At 49.2% G+C, this 14,200-nt stretch overlaps 2 protein-coding genes across 8 annotated transcripts in view; both read left to right on the top strand.

Annotated features, from left to right (window-relative positions):
* Positions 1–291: 291 nt before the first annotated feature.
* On the top strand, positions 292–8,224 carry ZBTB39 (zinc finger and BTB domain containing 39). Of its 3 annotated transcripts, none has more exons than XM_037163524.2 (2): positions 292–310; positions 6,036–8,224. In XM_037163524.2, the coding sequence occupies exon 2, from the start codon at positions 6,087–6,089 to the stop codon at positions 8,220–8,222; it is 2,136 nt and encodes a 711-aa protein (XP_037019419.2). In that variant the 5' UTR covers positions 292–310; positions 6,036–6,086; the 3' UTR covers positions 8,223–8,224. The 3 variants fall into 3 exon arrangements, with proteins under 3 accessions (XP_037019419.2, XP_037019417.2, XP_037019418.2); XM_037163522.2 differs by lacking the exon at positions 292–310 and adding an exon at positions 4,447–4,525; XM_037163523.2 differs by lacking the exon at positions 292–310 and adding an exon at positions 4,787–4,863.
* The window catches only part of RDH16 (retinol dehydrogenase 16), a 31,929-nt gene continuing 22,167 nt past the window's right edge, over positions 4,439–14,200 (top strand). For 2 of the 5 annotated variants that reach the window (XM_037163527.2, XM_037163526.2), the window contains exon 1: positions 8,284–12,749. In XM_037163527.2, the coding sequence (XP_037019422.2) occupies positions 12,708–12,749 (42 nt within the window). In that variant the 5' untranslated portion in view covers positions 8,284–12,707. Of the gene's footprint in view, positions 4,526–4,780; positions 4,864–8,283; positions 12,964–14,200 lie in introns of those variants that run through there. The other 3 variants (XM_037163528.2, XM_037163530.2, XM_037163529.2) reach the window with 3 other exon arrangements.

Here is a 14,200-nt window from a genome sequence, read left to right as displayed (position 1 = left end):
CCTACCAGAAGTCTGGCACAATGTGACTTATACTTTAATTTCATTTTCCAATTATTCTTGCTAGTATATAGAAATATTATTTTTGCATATTGACCACATAATCTGATTTTGCTAAGTACGCATTATTAGTCCTAGTAGTATTTACTGCAGAACTATGTCTTCTGCAAATAGGGATAATTTCACTTCCTCCTTTCCAACCGTTACGCCTTTTTGTTTTTGTTTTTGTCGCCTTATTGCACTGACTGGGTGTTCCAGTACTGTGCCGTTCAGAGTGGTGAAGGTGGACGTCCTTGCCTTATTCCTGATCAAGGTAGGGAACATTTGCTGATTCACAGTTTAGAATAAATTCAGCTGTATATTTCTGGGAGATGTCCTTTAACAGATTGTGAAATTTCCCTTTTATTCTGCATTTACTGAGAATTTTTCATCATAAATAGCCTGTGGATTTTGCTAAATGCTTTTTTTCTGCTTCTACTTAACAAATATATTTTGCTTTTTATTCAGTTGATGTGGTGCATTACACTCACTGAGTTTTGCAGGTTGGGCTAACTTTGCATTCCTGGGATGAACTCCACTTGGTGATGAGGTGCTTTATATGTTGCTGTATTCATGTGCTAGTATTTCATTGTTTCTTTATTTTTTGTATCCTTATGCTCATGAGAAATATTGGTCTGTAAATTCTTTTCCTTTATTTTTATTAAATATATTTTATTGATCATGCTAAAAAAAAAAAGACTTCAGTACTAAATGCTCTGGACCCAGTTCCACTGTGTCTGGGAGTAGGTTTTCCTATACCAACAAGCCATGCTGTGATTATCTGCCCAGAGAGGATATCAGATTCCATACGTTGAGGGCTTATTCTTTTGTTTATTTATTTCTAGAGTGGGAGAAAGAGAGGGAGAGAAACACTGATGTGTGATCAGTTGCTTCTCATACACACCCCCAAGTGGACACCTGGCCTGCAACCCAGGCACGTGCCCTGACTAGGAATGGAATTAGCGACCTTTTGGTTTACAGGCTGACACTCTGCCCACTGAGCCACACCAGCCGGGGCAAGGGCTTGTCCTGACAAGACTACCCCCCAACTTCACATGTCAATCCAGGATCAGGTTGTTACCCTGCTTCTGACCAACCTTCTGCAGATTGGAGGTTCCCATGACCTATGGCCTGGGTTCAATAAACTACTCTCAGTTTATTACAAAAGGTTAGAGCTCTGGAAGAGCCAGGTGAAAGAGGTGCATAGGTGAAGGCATGGGGAACACAGAGCTTCTACGCGCTCTCTGAATGCACAGCTCTCCTCTCTCTGAATCTCCAAGTATTCACCAATCCATGAGCTCTCTGAACTTTGAACTTTCTTGTGTGTGTGTGTGTGTGTGTGTGTGTGTGTGTGTGTGTAAGCTTCATTACCTAGTGTTGATGTAAGAAACGTCCAAACCTGTAAAAATTTTTATGAGTTTATTTGAGCCAAACTGACAACAATTGCTGGGAAACAAAATCTCAACAGATTGAGAAAATGCTCCAGACAATGGCAGTTTTGCCCCTTATTTTGCTCATTAGAATCAAAGGAGGAGGCACAAGGAGGGTTACCTGAAATTTATGATGATAGATCAGGGAGGTGGGAGAAAGCAAAGCAGGGAAATCTCTGAGATTTGATAAAATATGGGTGGGAGAGGGTGTGCAGGGCGGAGGGGAGTGAAGGGGGAACAATGGGACAACTGTAATAGCATAATCAATAAAATATATTTAAAAAAGAAAAAGAAAAGGGTCAAATGAGGAGACTGATTGGTGGGTACAGGATAGTTAACAATGAACGTTTACAGCACAGGTAAACGAGGTGACAATGGGTGCAGGAGGTGACAATGGTCATGTGGAGAGTGTGCCCTAAAGGGTCTGGGAAGGCGGGGTTATTCTGATGTTCCCAAAAAATGTTCTTGCGGATGCAAAAAGACAACAGACAGGCTCAGACAGGCTCAGTTATGGCAGAGATTGACCTTTGTCAAGAAAGACACCAGCCTAGGACATGATTACTTGCCATGACTTGCTTTTAGCCAGGAAGGTTTACTTTCAGACTACTCTCTGTGATTGCCTTCCGTCCCTGAGTGTGTTGGGCCCACGGCGCAGACCTCCCCCGAGCTTGTCAGGTGCAGTGCGAAGCCTCTTGTTGTCCACAACAGGCGCTGAGGAAAAGTAAAGAAATAAAATGAAGTTGTTATAGTCAAGCTGCTCAATTACTAAAATCAAGCAGTTTGAGGCATGAGAAAATGATTATATCTTTGTTCTAACTAGACTGGAAAATAAAACTTGAACTTTTAGTCCTTCTTCAATACCTGATATCCACCAAACCTCCAAATAACTGCCTGGTCACTCCCCAGAAAGACTAAGAATAGATTGGTCACATATCAAGACCACCTGACACCCATCATCCAGACAACTGGTCACCCAGGGGATTAATATCTTGGACCAGTCCAGAGGCTAAGAACACCAGACTGATTCTTCTCAAGAATGTTTTTTTTTCAAATGGTGTTACAAGCTTTTTGAAAGTTTAAGATTTTATTTATTTAGCCTTAGAGGGGAAGGAAAGGAGAAAGGAAGAGAAATATCAGTGTATGGTTGCCTCTCGTGAGTCCCCTGCTGGGAACTGGCCTATAACCCAGGCATGTGCCCTGACTGGGAATCAAACCATGATCCTTTGGTTCGCAGGCCCGCACTCATTCCCCTGAGCTACACCAGCCAGGGCTGGAATTTTTTTTGGCTTCCCAGTGCATATAAAAGTTATGTTCACACTATACTGTAGTCTATTCAGTGAGCAGTAGTAGCATTATGTCTAAAAAAGCAATGTACATACCTTAATTAAAAAATACTTTATTGCCAAAAATACTAATTGTTTTCTGAATCTGTTGGCAAAATGGCGCTGACATATTTGCTTGATGCAGGGCTGCCACTGTTAAAAACCAAAATTCAACCAAATAAATGCAAAGATTAAATTGGCTTTATTAAAAAATTTCTAAATCAGGCAACTAATCCCATGTGGCAGATAGAAAGAAGCACAAAAGAGTTATAGAAAAGGAAAGGCCTTAAAGGCAAAAAAGAGGTGGGACAAGGAAGTGAGTTAGCCAAGAGTTGAGTATCCTAACAAGGCCACCTTCCTGGGGGGGGGGGGGGGGGGCCCACCCCCAACTCCGGGGCAGGGGACTATCAGGCAGATTACCTCACTAGTGCTGACTGGGAAATTCCAGACTGACCGGTTAAGATTACATTCCTGAGAGAGGCTGAAACTCCAGTTAGGTGAGGTATTAAGTCTTGGTTGTTAATATGGACTTAGCACAAGGGACTCCCCAATTGGGGCCTCTTGTCTGTCTGTCTCTCTCTAACAGATGGTTAATGCAGTTGGTTAGAAAGATTGAACAGGGCCAAGACTGTCGCAAGTCTTGCAGCCCTAATGTTTCAGTGTCATGCTGGAGGTATGGAGTTTGTTGGTTGTAAGATACTCCGCTTCAGGAGCACTTGGTGGCCTCAGCTGCAGGGGTTGGGCCTGCCTAGCAACATATATCAGTCTCCAACTGATCCTTTCACTAGAGAGCTGACTGGATTGCCTGCTCCCAAACTACAAGAACAGGTTGTGTGGCAGTTTTTGCATCCCCGTGCTAATAAATATTACATGTTTGGCAGCATTTAGTAAAATGTTAGCTTTCAGTATAATCTACCACCAGTTAGTGAGATTGTGGAAAAGGGGACACACAATCTCCTAAATTCATCAGAATAACTGACGATTGTTAACCAGCCAAACTGGCTTAGATCAGCTGGCATCATCCTGTGTGTGTTCCTCTTTCCATTCATCCATCCAGGAAATGCTGAGCCCTACAGTATCCCCATGTGAGGGTTTAGGCCTGGCTGCCTATCGCCCGGCAGTGGTAGGATGAGACAGGAGAGAGGCTGAAACAGAAGGGTCCTGGAGCTTGAGAGGTTCCTATGTATTGAGGAGGGAAAGGCATAGAACCGCGGAGGCGATAAGAGCTTTGAGTTGGGATAGGGGTTTTTCTGCTTCTCCAGGTACCAGCGGGAGGAAGGAGTGGTCCTCTACCTGGTGGATTAGTGCTTTCGAAAAGGCAAAACTTGGGGGGGTGGGGAAATTCTAAATGCCCCCATAATTGCTCACGAGGGGCAGGCCCAGGGCTACGAGATGAGTGGAGGCAGCTCTGAGGCTGGGGTCCCTGATTTCGTTGGGACTAGCTGCTGGCTAATGTTGGCTCCGTGGCTTTGCGCCCCGCCCACTTCACTCCAGGTCCCACCGTGCGGGGGCGCTGCGGTCGAGCGGCCGAAGGGGGGGGCGCTGCCTCCTCCAGGACGGCGGGGGGCGCTGCGGGCCGGGCAGCGGGGGCAGCCCGGGCCGGCACTGCGAGCAGCGAAGCGGATGGAGAGTCTGGCCGTGGCCGGCGGCGCCGCCTCCTTGTCGGGCCGGGCACGGCGGGCCGGGGCCTTTGTGTGAGGCAGCAGCGGCGATGGTGCTCGGGCCCCGCGGAGCCGGGTAAGCGGGCCGACGGCTGTCCTTGGCCAACGCCCGACCCCTGTCCTGGCCTTTCTCGCTCCTGCTGGGCTCCCTCCTGTGCACCCCCTTCGGCCGGACCCAACCTCCCTGATCGCGCGCCGACCCTGGCCGACCTCGCTGCCCATCCCTGGCCTCCGGGCGGCCCTGCGCCCTGCGTGCCTCCCCCCCTCCCGGAGTTCACCAGTGGAATCGAGGCTCTTTGGGGAGAGACCCAGCTGCTCGGTGCCACCCAGCCGGAGTGCCCCAGCCCGATCCAACGCCCCTCCTCTTGGATTCGATCTCCAGAGGGAAGACTGCGGCGCCACGGGATTGTTGGGGTACCTTCTCGGAAGTTCCGAATCTGCCCCTCTCCCGCCCCCAGTCAGGCTTCCTAGAGCCCCGACCTGCTGACCGTTGATGTGTGGCCGGCCACCAGGGCCCGGGAGCTGCTTGGCTGGCACCCAGACAATGCTCAGAAGCTTTCTGGGCCCCGGCAAAAGTTGGGAGTTAGTAGAATGCGGTGAGGTGCAGGGGACTGTGTTGCGCAGGACAAGAAGTGAGACAGAAGAATGTTGCTGGTCTTCTCTTACTTGGGCATTCGAGATTCAAAGAGGGAAAAGTGGCACTCAGCAAGCTTTTTAGGAGTCTTACCTATACAATTACCATAGATGTCTCCTTTTGGCAACAAGTATATCTCTTAGTCCTGGTCAACAGAAATATAAATCCCGGAAAGGGTGGTAAATAGAAATAAAGTATATTTAAGCAATATTAAGTATCACAGTTGTGTTCTACTTTGCTTTTACTCCGTTGGGTTCCGAAGTATTTTTACTTCACCCACAGCTCACAGAGAATGTGATAGAGTACTATCGGAGTGGCTCTGGGTTGTGGAGACAAGAGACTGGGCAGGTAGCACAGGTAGGAAAAGATAGGAACTCAAAAATGAGCAAGAGATTTATTTAGGATGTGAAAGGACACAGCAATGCTAGAAAACTAAAAGGTGGAGGGAGCATCCTTATCTTTTTCTTAGCAATGAAAGGAGCTTTGATAGTTGTGTTCAGATAAGTATATGATGTGACATTGTAAGGGAAGAGAATGTACCCAATGAGATAGGAGGAAATTAGGGAATTAACATGAGAAAGATTTGGGCCAGTTGCTCCAGAAATGAGGTATAAGATTACATCCGAGAGGCTATCTCTGGCTTGGCTGTAAGGCACTAGCTTCTGTCCAACCAGGCCCACAACCTCTCTTATTGAATCTTAAAGACCAGGCTGTCAGATTTTTTCAGTGGTTTTGGCGTTTGTCATGACAACTCTTTTTGGGTATGTGCAGGTAGAGAGATCATTGTTTGTCATTTTGCTGTCCTTGCTCTCAGCAGAATGGAGCAGCTCTCTGTGTCTGTTCACTCTGCTCCCCACCTTGGGCTTTGAAACTCTCAGACTGGTGCTGTTTTCTCCTGCAGAGTGCCTTGCTTGCAGGGATGTGTTTGGCCATCCATCTTTTCCTTTTGCAGTCCACAGATTAACCGTGCTGGTAAGGAGGCAACTTCATAGGAGCTGCTAAGATGGGCATGAGGATCAAACTGCAAAGCACCAATCACCCCAACAACCTGCTGAAGGAACTCAACAAGTGCCGGCTCTCAGAGACCATGTGCGATGTCACCATTGTGGTGGGGAGTCGCTCCTTCCCAGCTCACAAAGCTGTGCTGGCCTGTGCGGCTGGCTACTTCCAGAACCTCTTCCTAAACACTGGGCTGGATGCTGCCAGGACCTATGTGGTGGACTTTATCACTCCTGCCAACTTTGAGAAGATTCTGAGCTTTGTCTACACATCGGAGCTCTTCACGGACCTGATCAACGTTGGGGTTATCTACGAGGTAGCTGAGCGTCTGGGGATGGAGGACCTCCTTCGGGCTTGTCATTCCACCTTTCCTGATTTGGAGAGCACGGCTGTGGCCAAGCCCCTGACCAGCACCAGTGAGAATCGCTCCAGCACGCTGAGTTGTAGCTCAGCAGAACCTGCCCATCCTCTTGGAGAACTCCGGGGCAGTGGGGAGCACTTTGGTCCTGATAGAAACTATGTCTTACCTAGTGATGCTGGAGGAAACTATAAAGAGGAAGAGAGGAATGTTACCAGTGACACTAACCATAGCCTGCCTCTGCCACAGCAGCCATTGCCATCAAAGACGGAAGACCGTGAGAACCCTGCTCCTTTCACATCTGTACCTAGTGTGGTGACCCAGCCAGTCCTAGGCACTGTCAGCATGGGCATCCAAACCAGCACGAGCTCCTGCCAGCCATACAAACTTCAGAGCAATGGAGACTTCAGTAAAAACAGCTTCTTCTCCCCCGACAATGCAATAGATATTACCACTGGGACCAACTCCTGTCTGAGCAACAGCGACCACTCCAAAGATCCAGCCTTTGAGCAGATAGATGAGCTCCAGCTGGAGGACCTGGGGGATGATGACTTGCAATTTGAAGACCCCACTGAGGACATAGGGACAGCGGAGGAGGTGATTGAATTGAGTGACGACAGTGAGGATGAGCTGACCTTTGGAGAGAATGACAACCGAGAGAATAAAGCCATGCCCTGCCAGGTGTGCAAGAAAGTTCTAGAGCCCAACATTCAGCTGATTCGACAGCATGCTCGGGACCACGTGGACCTGCTGACAGGCAACTGCAAGGTATGTGAGACCCACTTCCAGGACCGAAACTCACGGGTGACTCATGTTCTCTCTCACATTGGTATTTTCCTCTTCTCCTGCGACATGTGTGAAACTAAATTCTTTACCCAGTGGCAGCTGACCCTCCACCGACGGGATGGAATATTTGAGAACAACATCATCGTCCACCCCAATGATCCCCTGCCTGGGAAGCTGAGTTTGTTTTCAGGGGCTGCCTCCACAGAATTGAAGTGTGCTGCCTGTGGGAAGGCAATGGCCAAAGATTTCCACATGGTCCGGGGCCACATTCTCGACCACCTGAACTTGAAAGGCCAGGCCTGCAGTGTCTGTGACCAGCGCCACCTCAACCTCTGCAGCCTCATGTGGCACATGCTCTCCCATCTTGGCATTTCAGTCTTTTCCTGCTCCGTCTGTGCAAACAGCTTTGTGGACTGGCATCTCCTAGAGAAGCACATGGCCGTGCACCAGAGCCTGGAAGACACCCTCTTTCGCTGCCACTTGTGTAGCCAGAGCTTCAAGTCAGAGGCTGCCTATCGCTACCACCTCAGCCAGCACAAATGCAACAGTGGCCTTGACCCACGGCCTAGCTTTGGGCTACAGCACTCAGCTCTCCAGAAGCGGAAGCTGCCAGCGGAGGAGTTCCTGAGCGAGGAGCTAGCTCTACAGGGCCAACCTGGGAACAGCAAGTATAGCTGCAAAGTCTGTGGCAAAAGGTTTGCCCACACAAGCGAGTTTAACTACCACCGGCGGATCCATACCGGTGAGAAGCCGTACCAGTGTAAGGTGTGCCACAAGTTCTTCCGAGGTCGCTCAACTATCAAATGCCACCTGAAGACACATTCAGGGGCCCTCATGTATCGCTGCACAGTCTGTGGCCACTACAGCTCCACCCTTAACCTCATGAGCAAGCACGTTGGCGTGCACAAAGGCAACCTCCCACCTGACTTCACCATTGAGCAGACTTTCATGTACATTATCCATTCCAAAGAGGCGGAAAAGAACCTGGACAGCTGACTGGGTCCCAGCAGAGCCAAGGAGAGCTCCCAGTTGGCAGCCAGGACATTAATTTTCTAATGGCTGTTGCTCCCACCCCAGCTGAAGTTACAACTTTGCCTTGGTAGCAATTCTGTTCTGTCTTATGTTTAAAGAAGAAAAAAGAAGAAATAGCACATGTATTTGAGAAGCAATGGCCCTATCATGTTTACCTCCTTACCCGTTCTTGTCCACGGAGGGCTGTGTTTTTGGGTTTTTTGAGGCCGGTCTTGGGATCTCATCAGGTGGTTGGTGTCAACTAGATCCCCTCCCTCAGCCTCTTGAGTTCTGTGCTGCTAAGAATCCAACCAACAGCCTCACCGAATAGAGGAGGTAGAGGTTTTCGCTGCGGGTGCAACTGCCAGATCTCCCACTAAGGCAGCCAACTGTGAGAGAGATTTTGGCAATGTGTTCGTTTAAAAAAGACTAGTTAGCAGGGCAGCTCACCCCAGGTTCTGGTCCCAAGCTTCAGCAGGGAAAAGGCATCAGGGATAGAGGTGCCTGTTGGTTTCACAGCTCTAATCTATCTGCTGGTTGGACAGTAAAATCTTGTGGAAGCTAAATCCAACTGGGGACTAAGCTTTCTATTTAGACTAGAAAGCTTTGGGATGATTCCTTGCCAGCCAGAAGAGGTTCTTCAGTGCCATCAGAAGTGGCAGCCTGGATGGACAGGAAGGGAGGTTTCTCTTCTCAATTCCAAAGAAACATGATTTTATGGAGTGACGGCCCAGGACGTCAGGCCTTCGTTGTGGGGCAAAGAGGACAGGGAGCCATTTGATGTAGTCAATCTGTTATCTGGCCACTTCTGTCAACCTTGAGTTTCCTAGTGGAGAGGTGGGGATGTCTCCTACAGCAGCAGCCTTGCCTTAATTTACACCCTGTCTCCCACCTACATGTGTGTTTGACCTGTAGTGTAGATGAGAAGACCCTGTGAGGTGGAGTGATGGACTGGGAGTCCTTCAGGATTAAAGGGACCGAGTGACTGGTGGTGTGTGGTGGGATGCATCTCTGGCCCAGTTGGGTAACCTGTTGTTTACTTTGTGCAGCTGGGCAGCAGCTTTGGCCGCTGACTTTTGACCTGCTGGAATTTATCCTGATCTGTCTTCGCATTGCCACCAGGGGGCTCTATTCGTTGGCCCCTAGTTCAGGCCCTCCCTAGGTGTCTGGGAAACATTTCTGCCCAGCCCAAGCTGTTTTGTTCTTAGTTGACTTTTGAGGGGGTCTTGCCCAAAGAAGGCTTGAGTGAGAGGGCCCTTTGTTTCGCGTCCTCACTGGCTCACCTCAGTACCTCATACTACCTCACCACCCAGGCGTGCTCTGGGAGCCCCTGCCTGGGCCCTGACACTGCCCCTTGTGGGACTCAGCAGCACCCCAGGCTGTTTCACAAGCAAGTGGTTTTAATGAACTCACAAAGCCTTTTTTGACATTAATATTTATTTATTTTAATTTTTGTATGCATATTACCCAGCATCTCTTTTGGATAAGAGACTTCAGGAAAATGAGTTTCTCTCCAGCAAGGAGCCATGTTCCAGGGGACAGTTCTGGCCAGAGTTTTGGGAAATAGGCCAGAACTGGGAGAGAACGTGTCACGCCTTTAAATAAACAAATTCTCTTTTTTCTCTCCAGATAGGCTCTTCCAGAATAAACCCAGAGAACCTCTCAGGCAATGGATATACGCTCTAGGAAGTCGGGGCTTGTGGAATTCCTAGGCTTTTCATCCTCCTTCCATGCTGTGACGGGGGAGATTGGGGCCTGGGCTGAGGGGATCCAGTCACATGAAGGACCTTTTTGCACATTTTTTCATTGCTCCTAAACGCGGAAAGCTGCATTAAGATATATAGGCAAACCGAAGCTCTGTCTTTGGTGGACCTGCTGCCTCTCTCCCCAGCCCTAAGCTCATAAAGCCTCTGAGTTGGAGTGCATGGCTCTCTGGTGGGGTGGCCGGTACATGAAGGGACTTGTACGAGTGGCACCTTCATCTAAACCCAGCTTGTTGAATCTTCCTCAGACCTATTTGTCAGGAAAGCAGCGCTGAGACTTTTCATCCCTGACTGGCTTCTCTCTTTCCCACACTGACCATTAGAAATTTAAGAAGGAAAATATGTAAAAGATGACCGTCAAGTGTCTGCTAAGCTTTTCAAGCCTGAGTGATCCCTCCCAGGCTGTTGGTAAGGACTAATTTTTTTTAAGTATTTTTTAAAAGATTTTATTTATTCATTTTTAGACAGAGGGGAAGAGGAGAAAGAGAGGGAGAGAAACATCACTGTTACCTCTTGAGTGTCCTGTATTGGGGACCTGGCCCGCAACCCAGGCATGTGCCCTGACTGGGAATCAAACTGGCGACCCTTTGGTTCGCAGCCTGCACTCAGTCCCCTGAGCTGCATCAGTCAGGTCAGGACTGATTTTTTAAATGACCAGATTTGAGAGAGGTAGTACTGGAACCTAGCCAGGGTTAAGGTGCTGGAGAAACCCTTTTCCTTAACAGAGGGCATGCTGGGTAGTCTGTATATTTAACCTGAAACTGTGAAGTATTCCCTTTTTGCCAGTAAACCAAAAAGCAAATCCTTGAAACTTTGCCCTGAAACACTAAACAAAAAAACTGCACCCCCGATCCTCCTGAGGCCAAGAGGCTGATCGGGTGGTCCGGCCGGTCACAGTCAGATGTGGAAGCAGGGTCAGCGGCCTGTGAGGCTCCTTGACCAGACCCTGCTCCTCCGTGTGTCCCGTGTTCACACCCAAACTTCTCTCTCTTTGGGATCATGTTTGCTGCCTCTGCCTCTGGGTCACCCCGTACTGAACTGTTTTACTTGAAACACTGCATTGTGACAAAGGGCACTCCAGGATACCTAGTGGAAGGTGTTGATTTTATTTTGAGTTTTTTATTTTGTCAACGTCTGTTCATTTGGTGTTGCTGCACCCTCTGCCCTGGAACCCAGTTTAGCGCTGTCTCCTGCTGTACTGTTCCAAGATCCAGTTTGACCCTTGAATGTCTTTTCTTCTTTTTCCTCCGTTCTCTTGTTCTATACTCCGGCTGGCTACATAATTGGCAGAGCCCTTTGTTTAAAAATTACTAAGCATTTCAAGATGGCAATTATAGAACATTAAACCAAGCATGAGGGTGTTCTCAACCTGTTTCCTAAGGGAAGAGGGTGGCACTCTCGTGGCAACACCAGGACACAGAGCAGAGGCTGCTCGTGCCCAGAGGGGGTCCTGTCCCGGCTCCTCTGTGTCCCCCAGTGGCTGTCACAGCATCTGCTGGGAAGCCCAGCTGTATCCTCATGTTTGGTTCTGAATTTTCAGACTCCATGGAGTCTATAGTTCAAGGTCAGTTGGGAAGAAAGGAGGTGGGGATGGGGCTCTGGCCCAGGTGACCCCTAAGAACCAGAAAATGGGTAACAGTTCATCTTTGCCTCTGCTGACCTGTCATCACCCCGTTGTCTCTGGGACAAGCCTTTGGGCTTAAATACCTCCTCCCCAGTCGGGTTTTGCTACTGATGGTTTTTCTTCCCCTTCTGGCCTCCTGCTGTGCCCTGTTTTCGCAGGCTGCACAGCTGTGGAAGTGAATTTCAGTCCCTTTGTAGGTGGACACTGATGTTACTGGCATGAGAGTGGGCTGTGTGGAGCGGTCTGAGCCCGTCTGGGAGTCGCTGCACGCCCTCTCTCCTAAACTGTGCACTGGCCGAGTCGGGAAGTGGGGCACCCAGCGCTCATGTTGGTGTGGTTGCTCGTCGTAAACTTGACATCAGGATGGAAATGAAGCTGTTTGGATTTCAGTGTTTCTTTGACACCCCTTCCCTCTCCAGTCCACCCGCCCCTCCGACTCCACTAGCTAAAGTCTCTCACGGAATGGAGAAGAGCCGTCGCTGTCTGACTCCTTCCATTAAATTCATAAGTACTGACCTCCTAATATTTAAGTGTTTACTATCTATTGCTGTAAAGTTTTGTATATTTTGTAAACTTTTTTTCCCAAATAGTAGATGTCTAAAATCGTTGTACATCTGATTCTTTTATATTCCATTGTTCGGCACAAAGTGTGGTTTTTATTTAGAATAAAAAAAGGAAATTGGAAATGGGAGTTCTTTTCCTTTCACTGTAGTCTTGCGAGTCCCTGAGTTCAGAGCGTCTGGGCCGTGGCCCGTGCAGTAGCGGCGCTCAGCTCTGTGGGGACCTTTAGGTAGCAAGCACACTTTCCTGTAGCTGGAGTTCCCCAGGGTTAACTCAATGTCCTGTTTTTAGTGGGAAATTAAGTAAATGATTCTACCTTTTTGGGGAGGACATGTCTGAGGGGGTCTTCTGTTAGTAGAGAGAGCAAAGTGGAACTCTACTAATGTCTAGTTGGCTTTGGGATTTGGCCACAGATTGTCTTGCCAGTGTTATGAAACTCACTGCAATGTGGCACATTGGGGCAGGGAGGGGCGGGTCAAACAGAGGCAGAGGTTTGGCATCTTTTCTGGAGGCTGAGAACAAATGTGCCTCCACAGAGAAGGAGACAAGCCTCCTGAAGTCAAGGTAGGATGCGGTTGGTTGGTTTGGTCTGAGTACACTGCCAGGGCCTGGACCCCGTCCCTGCTCAGGAAAGGCTGAACCGGGCAGCCTGGCTGCGGGCAGCACCGCCGGTTCCCTGCCCTCCCAAGGCCCTAAGGGAGTGTGGGAACATGGTCGGAACTGGTTGCCTGAGTGAAATCCGTGAGAAGAGCACAATCTTGGGGAAGTGGACTCTGAGGTAACCTGGGAAGTGACAGGGATATAAAATTGAGTTTCCTTTAGGGAACCTGGCAGCACAGGTCGGGAGGCAACGATATGGGCATCAGATATTGGCTTGGTTTTCACACTGGCATAGGGGAGAAAGTGTAATGTATTTTCTATATTGGTGATTCCTAACTGCAACCCCAGCCTGGACTATCCAAGTTGAAAAACCTTCGGCTCTATGCCACTGAGCAGCTGTTTGTAGCTTAAGACCCTTTGAGGCTGGGCCCAGTGTATAGGGGGGCTGTGGATAAAGATTTGCCCCCATGCTTCTGACAGATGGGAGCGTACACCATTGGAGTGTGTGTCTAATGCAGCTGGTGAACAGTTTTGGCTTTTCTAAGAGCAGAGGAGACGGCGCTCCAGGGCAATGAGTTATTTCAAGTTAAACATTCCAGACACAGAGCACTGAGCAGGACGGAGGCTCTCAGCGGTTCGGTCAACAAGCCCTTAGGTCTCCACAGTCAGGGTTAAGAGGCCAAGGACTTGAACCTGTTCTTAGGCTTTTTCTTCAGTCAGAGTTCTTCATGGTCATGGTCCTAGTTTCCCAAACTGATAAATGAGCCTTTCCAGGAGACCCACTTGTCAACAAGAGGACTTCTTTTCCTGTCTCTAGGACAAGTGTTTATAGAACTAAGTTGCTGGACAGATAAATTGTGGAGAAGCCTAGGCCAGAGAGAAGTGTGAGGGTGAGAACTGATGGAAGAGCACCAGAGCTTTGCCCCGAGACAGAGGGGAGATCCCCACTTCCCCGGCCTGCACAGGGAACACAGGCTGAGGGACAGAGCATCTGTCAGTGCTTGCTGCTGCTGTCCCACGGTCTGCTCCCAGAATGGGCATCCCTTGCTATTGTGCTGTGAACATCTGGAGAGAACCAGAGGGACGGGGTGGACTTCTGATAGCATCTCACCTAGATCCGAAATGTCCTCCATCCAAAGCTGTGGGGAGACAGGCTATGAGCAGCAGTGACTGGGGTGGTTTCTCTGCTCTGAGAGAGGGGAGCTGGACAGGTGATGCGGAGAGTATCAGCAAGGAAATGGAGAGTTTCCTGGATGGTGGAAGTGGGTGGAGAACCACCCTGACCACCCAGCTGCTGGTGCCTGCTCAGACCATGGCTTTGCCCCCCCCTGCTTCCCCAACCCCCTCTGTTTATCTCGGCACTGAGGATGCAGTGCGTCCTGCTGAGACCTCCTGGTTCCTTGGCCTCTGGCCTC

Source organism: Artibeus jamaicensis, unplaced genomic scaffold (genome assembly GCF_021234435.1).
Source record: "Artibeus jamaicensis isolate MK-2021 breed Jamaican fruit bat unplaced genomic scaffold, CSHL_Jam_final contig_233, whole genome shotgun sequence".
In the NCBI taxonomy this organism is placed as follows: Eukaryota; Metazoa; Chordata; class Mammalia; order Chiroptera; family Phyllostomidae; genus Artibeus; species Artibeus jamaicensis.
This window is presented reverse-complemented; position numbering and strand designations above follow the sequence as displayed.

Excerpts from the sequence above, each read along its gene's own strand:
- ZBTB39 (XM_037163524.2), top strand. The coding sequence starts at position 6,087 with ATGGGCATGAGGATCAAACTGCAAAGCACCAATCACCCCAACAACCTG.